We start from the raw sequence: 23,061 nt of genomic DNA on the forward strand, positions 1-23,061 counted from the left end.
AAAGAAATTAAAGCAAAAAAGAAGAAAGTGCTTTCTTATATTTTGCTGTTATTTTTCATGGTTCCAAGTGATCATGTGACTACATTTGACCTCATATTAGGTACAATACCCTCTTAGTCCAAATGTCAGGAATATTCTAGCATAACAGACACAACTGAGTATGTGAACCTTCTGCAATACAGCATATAACTGAACCTGTAAATATGTTGAAAAGCTGGATGTATCACATTCAAAAACAAGGTTTCAAACACCCAAAAATCACATAAAAACTCAGCCTCCGAGAAAGACCAAGACCTCATAACACAAAATTTAAATTCCTTGCAACTTTATAATTTTGATTTGATATTTGTTTTGAATATGTCCAACAAGCAAACAACTATCAGAAAACAGAGAAGAGAGCAGTTATTTCAAAGAAGCGCACTTACCACCTAAGCCGCCTCCCCCTTCGACAGATATCCTGGAGTCCCTCTGATGGCCGTTGCCCGCGATGGGCTCGGTGATGGCCGCGTCCCTCCTCAGCACCACGCTCTCCCTCGTTGCCCGCTCGGCAGCGCTGAACTCGCTGCTCCGTCTCCCCACTTTACGTTCGAATGTTGGCTCGGTAAACAGACCAAACGGTCTTCGTGGCAACTCGTGTTGCGGTGGTGGGCCTGGGTAATCCAGTTTGGCACGCTTCAATTCGTCCAGTGCTCTCTCCAAATTTGTCATTGCTGTATCGTCATCGAAGCCAAAATCCCGTTCTAAGCGTACCTGCAAAATGATATGCTAGAATCAAAATCATCACCGTCTTTAGCTCTATAGCAGCAAGGATGAACTTGCCCTATCTGCATTTACAGGTAAGGACACCATTTCATGTGTGCTAAGACTGGATAAGGTAATGAATTTCAAACCAGGGGCCTATTCCACAAAGGTATGGTGTTGTACATTACAGGTTACTGGTGAAAGTTGTTGTAAAGTATGGATTGTATCTTTCTGTCCAACGAAAGAATGAAAGTGTCTTGTACATTACCAGAGAATTGCTACAAGTGACATCATATCAATAAACACACTATGTCAGCGTTTCTCAAACTTTTTTGAAGTGGGGACCACTTTTTTAAGTCAAAACAGTTCCGCGGACCACCTTACTCTTGTTCCCTTCGAAAACAAATTTATCACTTTTGTAGCATATTTTAATACCAGTATACTTATATTTTAAAATAGAATTAATGAATACAATACTTTTCTAATTATATTTTTTGTAACCAATCACAAGTAACTTATAACAAATTCTGTGCATTGTTGATTCATCGCTTGGCTGTTAGCAATCAGTTGTTTGAAATCCTTCTTATGTGGTACACGCTAGTACTTGTCCATGTCTCTGTTAAATAGTGCCCATTATAAATAATGGAAAACTCGCTTCGATCCAGATCTTTGAAAAGAAAGGAACTTGATGATACGCTTCATTTAGGCAGTGCTAATAGTTCAGAAGCTGTGTGTGAAGAAATATATTAATTATAGTGTCATTAAAGAAATATCTAGTCCTACTAGTAGCTATTCAAAGAAAAAATACTTTCGTAAATATGACAAGAGTTACTAGGAACTTGGATTTACTTGGTGTGGCAATGAGAGCGAACCAAAACCTCGGTGCGTTGTTTGTTACGAAGTGCTTTCAAACGAGTGTATGAAACCCGCGAAATTGAAACGGCACTTAGAGACGAAACACGCAAGTGTAAAAAGTAAACCTGCCGGATTTTGAAATAGACGGAGTCTAAGATTTCTTATATCGCCATTTGGAAAAGCTAATTAAAAAATTAATGCAGAAACGTGCCCGATTTTCAACAAGTAAAGATGCAATTTGGCACGTCATATTATTGGTGTACGACATACAGTACGTGCCCACTTCAATGTGCAGACAGGGTGTTGGCAAAACTATTAAGTCATAAATACATGAAAAGTTTCGGTATGTCGGTCCTCTGTTATGAATTCGTGTGGTCCCTGGCTGGGTTAGAGGCTCGGCACCAGATATGCAGGGAAACGCCATGTTCATAGTACTTTAAATCCCTCTTTTGTTGCTGAGAGTAGAGTGGGATGTGGGTAGACAAGTAGGGTAAGAAATTTCATAAAATATTAGTATTGGGAGAAAAAGTGAAAGGTGACTGCCATATGTCATTTACAAACTCTGAGATTTTCAGCTATAGTTTGATGCGCAATTTGTTTGAATTTTATTTTTTCTTCTGTCTTTTTTGAAGGACCACAAGGGCAGAACTTGTGGACCATAGTTTGAGAAACGCTGCACTACATCCTTGAGGGTCAATTTCTAAAACGGGATCTAGACCACAGCCATGGTTTTAAACAGTGTTTGGGTTTATAAAACGAGGTCTTTTTCATTTTTCTGAGCCATGGCTCGAAACCATGGTCTGAAGCAGAGACCACGGCTGGGGCAGGTTTACAACCACGGCTCCGTGTATACAAGATGGAGGCAGTAGATCAGCGGGATGATTAGCAAAGGAAAATTTGTGTTCTACGAGCATTAAATCCCTGGATTAGAGTAATGAGAGATAGGAATAATCCTTTGTAACTATATAACGACGACGACGATAATTTCAGGCAAATATTTCGATTTCCGAAGGAATCAACGCAAAATTTAATAAGATTGCTAAATAATAATCTGTAATAAAATGCAAGATGTGGCGGGCTGACAATATTATTACACTCATTGCTTCGAGGGAAGTAAGATATCTTAATATTTTATATTAAATAAATTTCTAAATTATAGACATCAGCTCAAAGAATTTTGAGTGACCACAAGGGTCCTGAATACAATAAACATGTATAATAATGTGATGTGATACATTAAAGAAAAAAGAAAGTTAATTGTTGAAGGCAAATATAAGTTGATTAACTGAAATAGAGATGATGATGTAACTGAATTCTTAGTCTTTATAATAACTTTAGGCATTTTATTTAATACTCGAAATTAATGTTGGCCTACAAGAATACGAAGCAAACTTGATTTTGTCTTCTTATTTTAGGTTTTATGCTACTGGGGTTTCCATGTACTACTACATGTGAAAATAGAACCATGCTACATTTTAGTTTCAATCGAAATTTTAATCCAGTTAATATTTAGGTTATTAATTACTTAGAACCGGGTTTTCAGGTAGTTAATGTTGTTAGCAGTAGTTATGAACAAAGGATAAACTACAACTACATAAACGCTCGACTTGTGCTAATTATTTGGTCAATATTATTTTATTTCATTCTGGCACCTAAAAATTCGTTCCCGATTAAATACTAAATAATCCTAATATTTTAAACGCACATATACTCTGTAAATTAGTAAATATAACAATAATTAACTGAGAACAAAATAATGTAGCCTACTGCAAGTCAATAAAAATATTCATCCCGATATTCATTTCTTTCTAATATCGACTGTTTATCAGGAATAAAAATCGATTCTTAACTGCGTTGCCATATAAAATAAAACTCACAAAACTCAGTTTCTTCTGAAGCCGTGTTTTGACTTCGTTTTAGAAATCGCACAAGGATTCAGAAGCAGTTTAGAAGCCAGGGTTTGTAACCATGATTTCATCCGTGTTTTAGGAATCGACCCTGAGAGTTCCCATTCTGGTTAAAGAAGGTTCGAGTGTAGAAAACAAATGAATTACCTGCAAATACTGAAGAATTTCATCCATCCCGAGGCGTGAGAGAGCACGTCTGTGCATCTTGAGCAAATTGTAAGCCATTCCTGTGAGTACACGCTCCCCTTCCAGAAGGTAGACATCCCACACCCTCAGTGTGAGCGTGAAGGGAATCTGAAACACGAAGTGCTTTGAATTATGACACACTATCAGTTTCAATACACAGAAAAAGAAGTGTTGCCAATTTTGAGGAAAAATTACTAAATCTAGGGGATTCGAAAGTCATAATGAGGCAGGGATTTCGTATTTCCGATTTATGAATTATATAGTGTTATTTATTGGACTTGTTGGACTTTGGGGGGGGACAATCTATTATATTTTAAAATAAAATTAATTCATTTTATTACCATATCTAGCAAGAAAATTACTTGGACAACACTATTTTGTAAGTCTCTGGAAAAACTATTCCCCAGGCACTCCCACACCCAGTTCTCTATCTAACAGCACACTTGTACTTAATTTCGAAGTGCAGTAATCGAGAACTGGGTCCTTTAATATGAACAGTATTATAGAAACATTTTGAAACACATAGTCCAATTTAAATTTGGATGCATCAGCAGAAAAAATTTCAACAAGAATTTATAATGCATATTGTAAAGGGGATATTTTGATAGAATTAATTACCTTAATATTGCCCCCAGTAGTCTAGGGGTAAACACTTCCTCTAAACCCAAGGATTGTAGGTTCAAACCCCACTGGAGTCGATGGATTTTTCAGGACTCAAAAATCTGGAGCACAAGTCTTCTGAGAGGAACTTTAAGCCATGTGTCCAGTATCGGACTTTTCCAGCATGTTAAAGATCTCCAAGCCCAAATTAGAGACTCTGGACTAAATTTATTCTCTCTTACTTCCTAGTAATACCTTACTTGCATATTAGATGGCATTTGAGGTGATGAACTTACTTGCCCCTCAGCCTCTGTCCGCAAATAAATGTAACTAAATTTCTAATAGGTATTAAAACTCCACTAGGGGATACCTATGTTCCAATTCCGGAACTATGGGTTAAATGATGATGAATTAACTTAAAGTATGAAATTGGTGACATTTCTATTTCATACATTTTTTTTTAAGCTAGAGACTTATTTCATTACTATCACTTTAATAGTTTTTTAAATATAAAATTAAAAAAAAAAATTGACTTTTTGAAAATATATCTACTGCCATAAAATATAAGTTACAGGCCTAAAAAAATTTAATCGAGTCAGTTAAAAAATTTTTATTTTTTTTTAGTGTCCAGATAGTACATTTTATTTTTTTTTATTTTGGAAATATCTACTTTCCCCTTCTCCCTTCCTCATCTTCATCATCATCCTCACCCATTCCCTACACTTACACTTACCCTACTACATGACATAACTCTCTCCACAGAAACACATCATGCACAGCATGGCTTGCCAAAGTGGTGTGCAACTTGAAAATAGGTCAGAGACTGTCACCTATTCGCAATATGTGGAAACCGAATCACAAAAGTGAAGTGGGTAGGCATTGAATACACTCATATACACACACTTTATCAAAAAAGGGCCCCATAGTTCTATTAACCATACTTTTCAGAACATGCATGAAATTTGTTACAACATACTATAGTATCTGAGCATCATAATCCACAGTTGATTCCCGATTTACCACGCAAATCGTCTGTAGCTGCATTTAAATTGGCAACAGGCCATGATTGTTTGGCCAAGCATCTGCATAGAATTGAAATATATCAGTCTCCTAACTGCCCATTGTGCAACTCAAACCAAGAAATGGATTCGGAACACCTCAAAATCTGTGCTTCAGTGGCTGGTCATGATAATATCTTTGAAAAATATTGGAGTGCAAGAGGTCAAATGACTTTATTGTCAAACGCCTGGCATTAGAAAACAACAACATATCGGCATTTCAAACAACGTCAACTTCCATTCTAAAACAAAATGCAGTTAATTGCTTGTATACCAGCAGAAGCGATGACAGAAATGTTCATTACTGAACACTGTCCTTTTGTGTTGTATGACATTACAATAATTTTGAGATCACTTTGTGTCACATTTTTCATGGTTTGTGCAATTTTTAATTTGTATATAGTACTGCTTATTCAAGATTACAGACATTCACAGCCACATTCACCTTCGTTGTCCCAATGATTACAGACACATGGTCAATTGTATTTTATTATATTGTCAAAATTACTAAAATTAGAATTATTTGAAAAATTAATCATAAACTATCAAATATGACCGAACATTGATAACTTACAAAACTTAGGGAATTTTATATTCAAAACAGAACTATTGAAGGAGCTTTTTGCGACGTTTTGTATGACTGAATCGGTAATCATAAGTAAAACCCTGGTTCATTCTTTTAATAAATGGACCTGGATCATATGCAAAGCTCACAGTACGCATGTGCAGACGAGCTGTTAGTGGGGAGCAACTGCTTTATTTATGAGGTTAGAGTAAAGACTTACTCTATCCAAGAAGCACTGGAAGAACCACTTGAGCGTGTAGATGCCGGTGTCTACACCATTGCGGTCCAAATGCTTCTTCAGCTTGGGCAGGAACTTGTTCATAATCTTATCATGATGCTCCTGGTAGCGCAGCAGCTTGGGAAAACCTGGGATGAAGAACCCTGAAACAGATTCAACGTTATGTTTAATGAATTGGAAACAGCAGCACTTCTAAAACTGAAACTAAGTATGATGTGTAAGTGGTTGGAGCCCACCCACAAGAGGTAACTGATACTCCAATTAGTGAAATGCATGGGGCGGGATCTTTGCACTTCTGTACCATGTCACAGATGCAGATGTTTTGGAGCCACATATCAGCTCTTCACAAGGGAAAACAAGGACAGGTGAACATAATATCTGCTGCTCTGTATAAAAAATTCTTGAACCATGCTGAACATTATGGAAATCTTATATAATAATATTATACGTTGTTTAATGCATTTTTTCCTTCCTTTAATTAATTCATTATAACTACAAACAATTTTGATATACATTAAAGTATGATAACATCCTTAAAACATATTTTTTTGCTTGATTATTTAACGAAGCTGTATCAACTACGAGGTTATTATTTAGTGTTAATAGAATTGGTGGTAGCGAGATGGTATTTGGCAAGATGAGGCAAGGATTCACCATAGATTATCTGGCATTTGTCTCGGAAAAAGCCCACACCTGAGCGCAACTCTGGATCGGCAGGCAAGCACCTCAGCCGACTGAGCTATGCCAGTGGCTATAAAATATTATTTCGAAATACTTCAAGGGAATAAGACACATTGTCTCTTAGTACAGACTGAGATTGTGAAGACAAAGAGAACAAAGGGAATGCAAGGAGAACAAAATGGAAATACAAGGAGAACAAAATGGAAATACAAGGAGAACAAAATGGAAATACAAGGAGAACAAAATGGAACTACAAGAACAACAATAGCAATACCAGGAGAACAAGAGGAAAACAAAGAGAAAAATGGGAATACTCGAGAACAAGGGGCATATAAGGAAAATCAAAGTGAAAGCAAGGTGAAGAGGAAGATAAGGAGAACAAGGGGAAGACAAGGAGAACAAGGTGAATAACAGAGAATAAGGGAAATACAAGGAAAATCAAAGGGAAATCAAAGAGAACAAGAGGAAGACAAGGAGAACAAGGGGAATACTAGGAGAACAAGGGGAAAACATGGAGACCAAGGGGAATACTATGGGAACAAGGAAAATCAAGGGGAAAACAAGGAGAACAAGGGAATACTAGAAGAACAAGGGGAATAGAAGGAGAACAAGGGGAAAACATGGAGACCAAGGGGAATAGAAGGAGAACAAGGGGAAAACATGGAGAACAAGGGGAATACTAGATGAACAAGGGGAATAGGAGGAGAACAAGGGGAAAACATGGAGACCAAGGGGAATACTAGATGAACAAGGGGAATAGAAGGAGAACAAGGGGAAAAAATGGAGAACAAGGGGAATACTAGATGAACAAGGGGAATAGGAGGAGAACAAGGGGAAAACAAGGAGAACAAGAAAAAAGGCAAGGAGAACAAGGGAAAGACATGAAGAACAAGGAAAGACGAGGAAAATCAAGGGGACGGCGCGGAGAACAAAAGAAAGACAAGGAGAAGAAGGAAAGATAATGGAAAACAAGGGGAAGACATGGAGAACAAGTGGAATACTAGGAGAAGGGAAATACAAAGAGAATAAGAAGAATATAAGGAGAACAAGGGGAATACAAGGAGAACAAGGGGACTAACAGAACAAAGAGAACAGAAATACTATGAGAACAAAGGGAATATAGGAAGAGCAAGGGAAAGACACAAGGAGAGTAAGGAAAACAACAGGAATACTAGGCGAACAAGAGAATGCAAGGAGAATAGGAACACTAGGAGAGCAAAATGAATATAAGGAGAGCAAGGGGAAGACACAAGGAGAGCAAGGAGAATACAAGGAGAACAAGGGAAAGGGCTGCATTTTTATATGATGGTCAATTATCAAGTTACTCCCCTTACCTCATAAGGAATAGAACGTGGTTCACGTTAAAAAACGAGCGAAAACAGGCATGAGGAAAAGGGCAACAAGAAGAAATGAAAAGAACTTGCTAAAAGTAAAGGACAACAAAAGACGAACCAAAGGAAAAAGATGATAATGGAAACAGAAAACGAGAAGGAAATAGGGAATTGAAGAGATAAAGGAAAACTGGTAAAAAAGAATTAACAAGAAGAGGTTTAAAACGAAAGGGAAAGAAAAAGGTGAAAGAAAAGACAAAGATAAGAAATTGAAAAATAAAAAGAACCAAAACTACTGACCATGCATGCTGTACTTCTTATCGGAGACGAGCACGGACAGGGCCCAGAAGGCGTCCTCCTCGTTGAGGTACATGAGCAGCAGGGCCGCGATCTGGGACATGCCCTGGCAGTAGCCGATGTCCAGGTTGTACACGCTGTAGGCGCCCAGCACGTTGAAGAGCGCCTGCTGCTTGAGGCCGTAGCGCTCACGGAACATGATGTGGTCGCGGTAGGTGCGGTTCACATCCAGGTCGATCTGGCGGATGTCGGGGGACCAGCGCCAGGCCAGCTGGCGCATCTCCTGCAACGTGGGAGAGACGAATGGAGCATAAAGGTAACACTTACTTTATCATAGGAAAGCTCTTTTATGGTTTGTCAATTATTCAGTCCCAGTAAATTCCTTTTACATTTACAGAAATCATCCATTTGTCTAAAAAATACCGTTATGTTTCATTTTAATTACAGTACAAATTTCGATGTCTTTAAAATAAATTTTTTTGTTATACACCAATTGGCTTCGTCACTGGCTGAGAATAAACTGTCTCCTGAAGGATGCACTAGAAAGAATGTTGAATGGGAGAAGAGTTCGGGGCAGAAGAAGATATCAGGTGACAGACAACATTCAAATATATAGATTATACCGTATTTGCTCGCGTAATTTGCGCAAATTTTAATCTAGTCTGGCTGTTTGAAAAATAGGGTGCATAAAATATGCGAATTTTTTAAATCAGACTTCTTGACCTGGGTTTTATTGAAGTATATAGTAATTAAGAATATAGTACTTTTTTCACCTAACACCATTGGTAATCTTGAATTATAAATAATAATTAAACTGGGTGTATGACAATCATAATGAATTCAAAGTACATAGTAGACGTAGCATTCTGAATAGATAGTTGTAATTGAGCACATTGTACGAGTTTATAGGCCTATAAGTGGTTGATCGATGCATTCTTCATGTTAAGGTGACAACTGCACGATACCTGTTAAACAGGTTACTAGGATTACTGGTATTGGAACTCGAATGGTATTTACTGTTCTCGAACTTGTCACACTTGTCACAATTACTGTCCTTAGGGGTAATTTACAAGGACAAGCATCAGTATTGAAGTAACGTATTTAGGGTTTTTTTGTGAAGCAGGTAGTTGAGTTGGATACTGATCAATGAACAATGCCGTGAAATGCAAGTATTGACAATTGAATTTAGGGAAGGAAAATTTATACTACATGAAAAAAAATCAGTACGTGAAATGTGTGCGGAAAATTCACGAAGCCAAATTAATGTTCAAAATAATCCTTCAAAAATTAGGTTGCGTAAAATACGCGGTGGTGCAAAGTACGCAAACATATACGGTATACAGAGACTAAGAGAAAACAGGAAAGACTGGAGAATGCTGGGATTGCAGTGAAAGACCTGCTCTTGTTGCACACCTCTCACACTTTGGTACGTTTTCCTTTGAGGTCTATCAATTTGAACTAAACTCCTAAAATTTTTTTTAAGTACCAGATTAATCTTCAATGAAGTACAAAACCTGGCAGAAACAAACAAACGATTCCCTTTCTTTATGTGCCCTCACCTCATATTTGCCCTTCCTTTATGTCCCCTCACCTCATATTTGCCCTTCCTTTATGTCCCCTCACCTCATATTTGCCCTTCCTTTATGTGCCCTCACCTCATATTTGCCCTTCCTTTATGTCCCCTCACCTCATATTCGCCCTTCCTTTATGTCCCCTCATCTCATATTTGCCCTTCCTTTATGTCCCCTCACCTCATATTTGCCCTTCCTTTATGTGCCCTCACCTCATATTTGCCCTTCCTTTATGTCCCCTCACCTCATATTTGCCCTTCCTTTATGTCCCTTCACCTCATATTTGCCCTTCCTTTATGTCCCCTCATCTCATATTTGCTCTTCCTTTATGTGCCCTCACCTCATATTTGCCCTTCCCTCATATTTGCCCTTCCTTTATGTCCCCTCACCTCATTTGCCCTTCCTTTATGTCCCCTCACCTCATATTTACGCTTCCTTTATGTGCCCTCACCTCATATTTGCCCTTCCTTTATGTCCCCTCATCTCATATTTGCCCTTCCTTTATATCCCCTCATCTCATATTTGCCCTTCCTTTATGTCCCCTCACCTCATTTGCCCTTCCTTTATGTCCCCTCACCTCATATTTACCCTTCCTTTATGTGCCCTCACCTCATATTTGCCCTTCCTTTATGTCCCCTCATCTCATATTTGCTCTTCCTTTATGTGCCCTCACCTCATATTTGCCCTTCCTTTATGTGCCCTCACCTCATATTTGCCCTTCCTTTATGTCCCCTCATCTCATCTTTTCCCTTCCTTTATGTCCCCTCACCTCATATTTGCCCTTCCTTTATGTGCCCTCACCTCATATTTGCCCTTCCTTTATGTGCCCTCACCTCATATTTGCCCTTCCTTTATGTGCCCTCACCTCATATTTGCCCTTCCTTTATGTCCCCTCACCTCATATTTGCCCTTCCTTTATGTGCCCTCACCTCATATTTGCCCTTTCTTTATGTCCCCTCACCTCATATTTGCCCTTCCTTTATGTGCCCTCACCTCATATTTGCTCTTCCTTTATGTGCCCTCACCTCATATTTGCCCTTCCTTTATGTCCCCTCACCTCATATTTGCCCTTCCTTTATGTCCCCTCACCTCATATTTGCCCTTCCTTTATGTCCCCTCACCTCATATTTGCCCTTCCTTTATGTGCCCTCACCTCATATTTGCTCTTCCTTTATGTCCCCTCACCTCATATTTGCCCTTCCTTTATGTGCCCTCACCTCATATTTGCCCTTCCTTTATATGCCCTCACCTCATATTTGCTCTTCCTTTGTGCCCTCACCTCATATTTGCCCTTCCTTTATGTGCCCTCACCTCATATTTGCTCTTCCTTTGTGCCCTCACCTCGTATTTGCCCTGCTGCTCCACTCTGACAGTCTCCAGGTTCAGCAGCTGACTCCACACCTGCCCCCGCAGTGAGTTTGGAATCCCCTTGTAGATGCGTCGCCGCAGCTTCTCCGAGGTGGACATGGTCTCCCAGTTCTTGAGCATCTTGAGCCACTTCTTGACCCTCTCCATCTCCACTTGACGCAGCCGCAGCTCATGTGGGTCCGCCTTCTGTGGAAGCCTCTTATCGCTGTAAGGCAAATTATATGACTGATTAACATTAACAAACCCTTCGAAGCAGTGACATTGTGTCTGTGGCTTGATGTTAACAAGCTTGCCTGTAGATATACAAAGTACAGCTACCTATGTTGTTATAGGATCGTGGCATATTCAAATTCAAATTCAAATTTATTCACAATTTACATTTGAATTGAATACATATGAATAGATACCCGAAATGAGCATATGCTCGTGCTCGGGTACAGTCCAGTAGTCTACATAAATTTTACAGACATCAATAATAATGTTGATGTTAGAAATAATAGTAACAATAATAATAATAATAATAATAATAATAATAATAATAATAATAATAATAATAATAATAATAATAATAATAATAATAGAATATCCGTGATGGAGATGATACAAAGATAGTAATACAAATTAATTCATTATTAATAATAATAATAATAATAATAATAATAGTAATAAAACAAATATTTACAATAATACAATAAATACTAACACAGGTAAAATAAAATATAAAACCACTAGCGAGAGTTAACACAACTTAAATATGCATATAATAACCAGAAAAAAAAATTGACGAACTCGAAAATCAACAGAAAAGTTCGATGTATCGCAGACGACAGCAACCGCCGTATTGACATTGTATTGTGCATTATTGGTAATAGGGGGGAGCCGAAGGTCTACGTAACTGCCGTTCTCTTCGAATCTTTTCATACAATCATGGGAAGTTAAAGACAATTCAAGTGGTTACTCAAAGAAGGGCCCAGTTCGCCAAGAGGAACAAAAATCTGAAAATCTCAGTATCAAATACCACCATAAAATTAATTAACTTCATATCAATGGTTTGAACAGCAACCTCGTATGTCGAAATGTTCAATTTTACAGGAGAATGAAAAAAACATTTTAATATCTTGGTAACGGACAAATATCTGACATATGAGGGAATTTAAATTTCTTCTTGTGAAGTTTATAGCCATGCCTTGACTTAAGATGTATTTGCAGAAGATTGGGGAAGACTTTTTTTGATAGGGATCAAGTGAAATCTCATTTTGTTTCTTTTTCTGACATATTGATGGGCCAATTCTAAACTTTTGAGAATATTGCAGTTTAAAGTATCAAGTTGCTATGAAAAATCCAAGAAATACTGAAATGACTCCAAATTCTATTAATGTTGTTTTATATATATTTCAAATTTCAATTAGAGTGATGTTAATTGGATTTTTCACAGCAACGTGAAACTTTGAAATGCAGTATTGTCAAAACTTTTATATTTCGAGTTGTTTCCCTTTTGAACTGGCCCACTGATACAAGGCAGCTGTTCAACATCATCCAAATTTTTAAACTGCTTCCAAGAAGATATGATATAATTTTATTCTTACTGCGACTGCTTGAAAAGGGTTAAATTATAATAATTTTAAAATAACAGAATTAGACCTTTCTTCTACAATATAGGTACTACTATTTTAGAAATAAAATTCCTCTTAAATCCTTATTATGAATATAATTTGAACACAAATCAAATTCTAAGTTATTACATTAAGTAAATTCAAACAGATGAGATGTTAAGAAAACTGAAACTCCAAACCAGAAAATAAAATAACAGTTTTATCAATCGGAGCTGCAGAAGAAGGGCCTGTAAATGATTGGGCCATTCTTCCACAAACCTTATTACAATAATGTCCCAAAAGCAATAACTAGACCATTCTTCTACCAACACAAATATTCATTACGCGTTTTCTGCTGGAATTATAATTATGACTAGGCCCTTTTTCTACTGACCAGATGCACCTTCTAAAGAAGTACAATAAAATGTAATTTTTTTAATTGATAGTTGGGCCCTTTTTTCACTAGCTTCAATTATTATATTCGAATGAATAATGATATGTGCAAAATTTTCAAATTGGTCATCATATCATCTACATGGTGCTGCATGTTGGGAGCCTTACAGATTAGAACATATAAAGACACTAGAAAACATTCAAAAACGGGCTCTCAAGTGTTGTAATAATTCACCATTAAAATGGGACCGGAGAACGCGAATTCGATTATGCGCAATGTTCAAAACATACAGAGGTGAGCCTGCCTGGAGAGGAATAAAAAATAGGTTGCAGCCGCCAAATTACTCTTCAAGGAACGACCACTCATATAAATTGAGGGAAAGAAGACAGAGGACGGACACTGGAAAGTTTTCTTTTTTCAATCGTACTATCAGGGACTGGAATGCTTTACCTGCAGACTTACTAAAGGCTTTACCAATAACCAAAAATGTATTTAAAAATAGGCTTAAGGACTTTACTAATAGACGGTAATTATACACACTACTTAAAGGGTGTAATTTATATCTTGTTATTTGAAGTGTTCTATCAGTGAGGAAGTGTGTTGTGTCAGTGAAGTGTGTAGTGTCAGTGAAGTCTATTGTGTAAGTGAAGTGTGTTGGTCTCAGTGAAGTGGCTGTGCAATATATTTGAACAGTGAAATATTTAGAAGTGTTAGTGAAATCAGGTAGAATCAGTGCAGTGAGTGAGTTGACAGCGAAATAAGTGTAGTGCCGAAAGATACTTGTGCAGGTATGAACCTGTCACACTCGTGGGTCTTAGTTCGAACTTAGGGTTAAGATACAAATTAGATTTACTTTAAATGTTATTTTAAGTGACCATGCTTCATTTAATTTAGGATGCTGCTTTTATTAGTTGTGTTTATTATTGTCTTTATTGAGTGTAATTAGTTACCACTGCCACCGGGTACATACCCATTTGCAGTGTGAATAAATACATACATACAATTCTCTCACGAAATTTCGGTCAGTGTACGGACCAGTGCTCACCTGGTATCATGATGAATTTGGAGAGCTACAATAGGCAGAGAAATCCAGTTACGAAAAACCTGTGAGACCAGTACCTTGTTATAGTACTGAAGTATGGACATTAAGGAAGAAAGACGAAATTTATCAAATTTATGAGATGCACAGCAGGATATACCAAATAGAATTATAAATGTAATGAGGATATAATGAAGAATTACAATTAGAACCTGCAATGCATCACATACTGGTATAACATTATGAGAACAAAATGGATAAATCATCTGCATCACATGGGTACAAATAGAATCTTAAAAAACCATGTTCGACTAACATCGAAATGAGAAGCGATCTCTAGGTCATCCAATCAAACATTGGGTTGAAAATTCAACTATGAGATCATAACAGGCCATAGAGTCAATACTTGAAGGGACGAAGAAGAAAACCAGCTATAACAGGTGGAGGCATCGTATGACCACATGTTACTCCCCTATTGGCTGGATTATCGTTCACCTCATGTGAACATGAGGCCTGCAGCCAATTGGTCGGCCCTGGCCCTCCATGGGCCATCATGGCACGGAATCATCCACATATTATTCCTACTTTCAACTGCAGATAATACTACAGAAATAATCTCTTAGCGTCCTCTTCTAACTAAAAGAAGAAAGATAAAATTCACTACACCCATTATGTTGGTGGTGTGGTCAAAATCACTTTCATCCAATAACACACTAAGCAGAGAAAAGGAATATTGGCAGAATTTTTGCAGCATCAAAATACTTCCTCTAATAAGAAGAAAGAAATAGCGTCCTTTCAAAATGATAAGGGACACTGCACCTAAGATTATTTTATTCACAAAATGAAATGAGTGAAAAACTGCTTCTAAATATGCTACGTAATTAGGACAAGGCACATATACTCCAATCATTAGAATTCTCCAGAGATATGGAAATATATTTAAAATATTATCGTTTTACAAAGACTTTGGAACAGAAACAAAAGACAAACTGTTGAAGAGAGATGGTAAAACAGGCTTTTGAACGTCAATGAAATTTGGGAAAGTTGGGTTGACACCAAACTTTGGCGATCATTAGTTGAGTCTATGAACAAATGATTAAATGCTATGATCGATCAATATGGCTTGTGGAATGATTACAAATATTTCAGGCTGTTAAATACGTTCCATAAGAGTGTAATACTTTTGTCTGTGTTAATGTTTGCTTTCCAAATTAAGTTCATATGTTGGTAATAGCTAAACAATCGAAAGTCATAAAAATCACATTTCATTTGTTATTTTACTGTTGTATTATTTTTAGATAACAATGTAGCAATGATTTAGTTCATGTTTCAAGTTTATTGTGCATGAATCCTTCAATCCACGCAAATAATTACGAATATATTTTTTAAATTGGTGTTATAAAATAAAAGTCTATTATAAGACGACTTATATAGGCCTACCTATTAAGTACATAAACGGAGAATAATCATTACAGATAGTAGCTAAATGTCGATCTTATTTCGGCTGATTTTTCTGAATTGATCTCTACCCGCCTTATTCTCTGGAGACCTCGAAAACGATCTATCATTCTCCAGAGAATTCTAGTGAGCAGCAGTGTACTTGACATGATGATGCATGCATATGGCATGTTTGTGTGCTCAACAATAACAACAGTAATGGCAATATCAGATAAAACGAAGTGAGATGTATTGTACAACCAGCCAAAATATCCATATCAGCAGAGATCCCTCCTGTTATCAATACATATTCGTTTCACAGCCACAAGATAAGCCAGCTGTCGACCACAGCAGTGGATCAGGATTAACTCCAAGCTTGCCATTAGCTCAGAGGTTGACAGAAAAGTTTACTTACGGTCATTTCCTCACCTATGAATTTCCATTTTTGTGCGAACAGATGTATCTGTATGCATGTGATGTACTGACTCCCTACATATTGTATATCATTATTAGAAAGAGCTGAGACATGTAGAGAAAGAAATCTGGAACTTAACCTGCAGTAATTTTTTTTTTAAACAATAGCTTTCATTTTCATAGTCACCACAGCTTATTATGGTATTAATGTCACGATGAGAGTCAAGATCTGTACATAACAAAAAATTTCGTTGTTTTATTATTGAGATGACAGCAACAGATTATAATGTGTGTTTAAGGTAGGTAATGGTTTCTAATTACAACGTGTCTAGACTCTCACTAATAATAAATTAGAGCCCCCACATATGGCTAATCAATTATATTTGTTGAACCGAAAGTCATTTTCTACTTTAACTATATCATAATTAATAAGGAAATTAATCTACAGAAAATTGCTCTGCTTTTATTACAAAACAAAAGAACAACAACACAACGTTACGTTTTTTCGTTCTATAATATTGCTATAATAAAAAAAAAACAAAGAGCCATCTGTGAACTATTCTTTTGATTAAATGTGTGTGTATTTATTCACACTGCAAATGGGTAAATACCCGGTGGCAGTGGTAACTAATTACACTCAATAATGACAATTAATAATAAATTACAATTAATAATAATAATAATATAATATTAACAAGGAGAATCCTAAATTAAATGAAGTACGATCACTGAAAATAACTTACTTACTGGCCTTTAAGGAACCCGGAGGTTCATTGCCGTCCTCACATAAGCCCGCCATTGCTCCCTATCCTGAGCAAGATTAATCCAGTCTCTATCATCATACCCCCACCTCCCTCAAATCCATTTAATATTATCTTCCCATCTACGTCTCGGCCTCCCTAAAGGTCTTTTTCCCTCCAGCCTCCCAACTAACACTCTACATACATTTCTGGATTCGCCCATACGTGCTACATGCCCTGCCCATCTCAAACGTCTGGATTTAATGTTCCTAATTATGTCAGGTGAAGAATCCAATGTGTGCAGTTCTGTGTTGTGTAACTTTCTCCATTCTTCTGTAACTTCATCCCCCTTAGCCCCAAATATTTTCCTAAGTACCTTATTCTCAAGCACCCTTAATCTATGTTCCTCTCTCAAAGTGAGAGTCCAAGTTTCACAACCATACAGAACAACCGGTAATATAACTGTTTTATAAATTCTAACTTTCAGATTTCATGACAGCAGACTGGATGATAAAAGCTTCTCAACCGAATAATAACAGGCATTTCCCATATTTAGTGTGAGTTTAATTTCCTCCTGAGTATCATTTATATTTGTTACTGTTGCTCCCAGGTATTTTAATTTTTCCACTACTTCAAAAGATAAATTTCCAATTAAAATAACATTTAAAGTAAATCTAATTTGTATCTTAACCCCAAATTCGAACCCACGAATAGCCTATATGTGATTTATGTTCATACATACACAAGTATCTTTCAGCACTACACTCATTTCACTCTGAACTCACTCACTGCACTGGAACTACGACACATTTCACTGACACTATCCCGATTTCACTAACACTTCAAAAACATTTCACTATTCAAATACTTTGCACTGCCACTATAAACTATAAAACTTCACTGATACAACACTTCAAATAACAAAACATCAATTACACCCTTATTATTCAGTAGAATCATACTTACTATATTAACCTCAAAATCGCTAGCCTAGACCCTATTGCAAGCTATTTTGGCACGTTCACTATAACACACACCCTTTCGCCGTAAATCTATCTCATTTCTCTGCCATTACAACTATCAGAATTTACTTATAAGCCCACTGCACTTTCACTACAACACACTGCACACCTAATATAAATTACTGGAGATTCACAATGTTGCTTTGCTTACTCACTATACAAAATAGTGTGCATAATGTATTACCGTCTATTAGTCAAGTCCTTAAGCTTATTTTTAAATACATTTTTGGTTATTGGTAAAATCTTTATTAGTCTGCAGGTAGAGCATTCCAGTCCCTGACAGTGCAATTGATTATGGTGTGATTAAAGTAAATGATGATTTTTTCAGTGGAACCAATCAGAACTAATCATCCTTATGACACTGTTTACCTGATTGCCAAGCAAAATAATGCAGGCTATACTTCTTGGTCTGCATAATATCTCAACCTACGTATGTTAGTATTCTACTAATGAAATACATATTGGACTCTAGTAAAACACGAGTCCTTGTATACCAAGCACTGAGACATGTTTATACCAAAAAATGTGACAGACATTCATAGGAACCCTGTAATTGAGTGAAACGTTCATGTCCTCAATTGGGGATTACTTCATAGGCCTATTTGGATTTTTGGTTCTTATTTATAAGGATTGGGAATTTGACTAAGAGTAAAATATTATTTTATTACAAAAACTGCCTCCCATTGAGGGTAGCCCTTACGGACTCAGTATATCCTCAAAAAAATTAACATACATATGTAAACGTAGTTACTGCAATTTATGTGTATTATTATTATTATTATTATTATTATTATTATTATTATAAAAGGAGTATCTTCTGCGGACCTCTGGAAAAATAACTAAGGAAGAGACTAGTGAAGTGCTTTGTGTGCAATGTGACATTGTTATGGGGCAGAAATATGGACATCACGATAAATTCTTATCACCACCCAGGATCAAAGTCCGAACTTTCCAATCCCTAACCAGTTATTCTATCAACTGAGCTACCTGACTGCCTTAAAAAAATAAAAATCATCATCATCATCATCCTTCACGAATTAGGCCTCTGTAGACCTGTTTCGGCCCCATCTAGCAGTCTTCTAAAAGGTCTTCCTGGTCAATGATGTCCTCTAGGTTTATACTGCATCATAATTTTTGGGATTCTTGAATTTTCCATTCTTCTTACATGATCTAGCCAATTGAATTTGTATCTCCTGATTTTTTCTTCTACTGACTCTACTTCTATTTGTTCTAAAATTTCTTCATTCCATTTTCGGTCTAAAAGAATATATCCTGCTGTCCTCCTGAAAAGTTTCATTCCTGTTGCTTTGATTCTGTTCATGTCTTTTTTTTCTTTACTGTCCAAATCTCGCTTCCATATAAAAGGGAGGGTAATGCTAGTGTATTATATAGTTTTATTCTTGTAGATTTTTTACTAATTTAGCTTTTAATGTATTGTTTATTATTCCTAGAATTTGTGTAAATTTGGTAATTTTCTTGTTCACATCTTTTTCATTTTGATAAGATATTTCACAACCCAGATAATTGAAATTCTGTACTTGTTCGAGGCATTGGTTATTGTGTATTATCTTACTTCTGACTGGGTCTTGTCCTAAAAATGCCATTACTTTGATTTTTGTGCTGAAATTTCCATCCCAAAATCTTTTAAATAAATGAAAATAAAAATAAAAATACTAGTACTAAAAAATCCAAAAATGCCCAAGAAAACTAAAAAAATGCTATTTGAAATTAAAAAGAAAATTACTGTAATTCATTCTTCCTACACACGGTTATATGCAACATTGTCAGCAAATTCTAACAGATTAATCAACCAGATTTCTCGGAACCTGCCCCCTGCACAACCTGATTGTTGCCTCAAGAGGAAAAAACACACTGATTTGTTGATGCTTTGAGGAACATTAATGGACGTCATCCTCTCCACAAGTCTCATATTATTGCGATGTTAATTATTTAAGCAAAATTGAAGTACAAATGTACAAAAATTGTCAACTAACAAAAATAGAATTAAATTAAATTAAAATTAAAAAAAAAATTATCTAACAAACACTGGTCTACAAGTCCGTTCCATATTACTCTTGGACTGGGAGGGAAAAAAAAATGTTACCATATCTAATTTGCTGGAACTGAAGTGCGTTTGGAAATGCCCATCCTAGCACAAAAGAGGTGGTAGGTTATACTGGTAACATGAGCTTAAAACTTACTTTCGCATTAATGCACCCCTGTTATGCGAAATGAAACTGACCTATCAGCAATCAGTCTCTTTTACTGATTGCATTTGAATATCGATTCAGTGGCACACATGTCGGCACCAGTTCTTTGTACATAAATTCCATCTAAACGGAATAATTGGATGAAAACATAACAGCTCATAATGTGCATTGAAAAAAAAAAATGGAATATTTACTAAAACTAAAATTTAATTTTATATACACTTCTAAAAATCCTAAATTGGATTTTATAAAGTCCTAAATCTCTCTTTTTCAGCACCTAGAAATCTGTTCCCTGTTCTTGATACTCAAAAGGGTGCAGAGAGATTAATTACTACGTCCAAAATTTGGTTGAACTTACAAACCTCGGCAAATACAGTGCAAGAAGCAATCTATGAGAACAGCTGAATTTTTCTAATGGATTTTGGCATAGTTATGGATGGGCATCTGCTGTTTAATGTACACTATTTGAAAAGATGATTTGAAATTTCAACCTACAAAATCAGAGCCACAATCTTTTATAAACCTCTGCACAGTGGCAGCTCGTGATAAGATATTATGTGTGTTCACAATTTTGTGTTCCAAAATCAAAGAGAATTTGAAATCGTACGTTTTTAGGCTAATATGAAATGTCATGATTCCAATGTTTCACTGTCGAAAAAACCGTATATAAATTCAAAACAACATATAATAATAATAATAATAATAATAATAATAATAATAATAATAATAATAATAATAATAATAATAACAATAATAATAATAATAATAATAATAATAATGATGATGATGATGATGATGATGATGAAACCTAGTCTTTTTATTTCCAATTTTTCCTGGAAAGCAAGTTTACCCAGTACTTTACTCTTCAAAATTACTTGAACAGAGTTCATTGTTTACGTCTGTTAGAAATTTACAATTTACAAAAGCGTGTGTTCAGTAATATACTGTATTTTGATTTACAGCACATTGATACACTATAGCCTATACCAGTACTGTAATCCCATTCGCATAGATTGATTACTATAAATACATGTCATTAAATATTATTCTTAAATAATATACACCACCATACAGATATTTAAATTCATACCACCATCACATTCAGCCTTTGAAAGCCAAACTATGCTATATGCCGACACTGAAGTATAGTAATTCACAAACTACACTCTCGTAGCAGCACTGTACACACATTCACATAAAGTAAACGTTCTGACAGTGAGATGCTGACACCTGCAGGCTAAAATACAGACTTATTAAATTTTCTCCTCGAGATATAGCACGTAAACGATAGGCATCGATGCACGTGACATCAGTAGGATAGATTCACTGTTCACTTAACGCTTTGTGCTCTTGACGAGTCATAAGCGGCCAGCGAAAGACAATTTTCTCCCGCGCATGCGTGAAATTCCTGTAACCTTCTTGAAAAGAGCACGGCTTGTACGTGAACAGATGTTGCCAAGTTTACATAAAAGTTTATGCAAGATGTGGGAAGTTTAAAATACTCGATCCTGATATTGTACATCCCCACTACGCCAATACGGTATTAAATAATAAAACTAGTCGTGCATTAATGGAAACAAGGTGTTCACGTGCTCTTATTGACGCACCGCCACTGCCTCTACAAATCTTAGACTAGACAATAAAGCTAGTGGGAGGAAAAATTGCAGTTCTTCATTGGGTAAACAGCAACATGTGTCTAACAGTGAATGTCAATAAAACAAAATGCCCAACCTTCAGTAAGATTTATCACTATAAAGCTGCATCTACATGGTTCAATTTGCATGTGTTTACACATGCAATCTCGGAAAATATTGAAAGAATATAGCTGAAAACTCATGTTCAAATAAGACACACGCAGATTTTGTGTCTACACAGTGCTCTGTGTTGAACATATATACACGTGGGCCAAAAGAAAAAAGGCACAAAATTTAAATGCTTATATTCCAGCAGCTAATGATTTCACTTGAAAGTTTATTTCACAGGCAAATTTCACAGTCCTTGTACACCAGGAAAGTACTGGAATATTTAATTTTTTATCATTTATTAAACATGACTTTTTATTTTTTGTAAGGCAGTGTAAAATCGATCGTTTATGCCGAACTAAGCATTATGGTCTTATGAGTTCAGCAGACCAGCTGTTTGCTGTGCTATCATCATTTGTTTTCTTCCGTTTTGAGTTCTCATTCAGTGAATAATGGATCGCTTAACGAACAAAGACAAGATTTTCATTAAATATTGGCACCAATATGATAATTTATCTGCCCGTCAAATTGTAAGGAACTATGCTCAACGAGAATGGTCTGTTTCAAGTGTACAACGATTGTACGAACATGATATCCCTCCTGAGAGATTATTGCGTGAAAGATCGCATTTCTCACATTCTCTGATGGTTTCCGTTGGAGTTTCAAACGAGATCCTATGAACTATTTTGCATGGAGTAAACTACAAAAAGCAGTTTATTACAAAACAAGAATTCGTAATATTGACATTTAATCCCCCAGAGACCAAGGAAAACAGCAGTTGCAGCCTTCAGACTATTGACAAATCACGACTGTCTAGCAAGTCATCTCTACAGAATAGGTATCTCAGCTTCACCCATATGTGTCCTGTGTAACGATCCAGCAGAAATGAATGAAGACCACTTGAAGACCTGTGAAGCATTAAGATCAGAAGAAACTACAGTTCAAAAGTATTGGAAAGCACGACTGCCAATGGCTTCATTGCCAGATGCAAGGCACTAGACAACAACAACATTTAAGACAACGCCTTCTTGAATGTTGGGCCCGGCTTATCACAGACAGATATCCAGTGCTGC

General features: G+C 36.4%; 1 protein-coding gene across 5 annotated transcripts in view; it reads right to left on the minus strand.

Moving 5' to 3' along the window:
- LOC138704394 (USP6 N-terminal-like protein) overlaps positions 1-23,061 on the minus strand; it is a 77,610-nt gene that overhangs the window by 49,523 nt on the left and 5,026 nt on the right. For all 5 annotated transcript variants that reach the window (XM_069832228.1, XM_069832227.1, XM_069832229.1 and 2 more), the window contains exons 3-7: positions 11,372-11,603; positions 8,463-8,742; positions 6,133-6,293; positions 3,651-3,797; positions 426-750 (exon numbers count right to left, since the gene is read on the minus strand). In XM_069832228.1, coding sequence (XP_069688329.1) covers positions 426-750; positions 3,651-3,797; positions 6,133-6,293; positions 8,463-8,742; positions 11,372-11,603 — 1,145 coding nt within the window. The remainder of the gene's footprint in view (positions 1-425; positions 751-3,650; positions 3,798-6,132; positions 6,294-8,462; positions 8,743-11,371; positions 11,604-23,061) is intronic.

Source organism: Periplaneta americana, chromosome 8 (assembly GCF_040183065.1).
Source record: "Periplaneta americana isolate PAMFEO1 chromosome 8, P.americana_PAMFEO1_priV1, whole genome shotgun sequence".
NCBI classification, from domain to species: Eukaryota; Metazoa; Arthropoda; class Insecta; order Blattodea; family Blattidae; genus Periplaneta; species Periplaneta americana.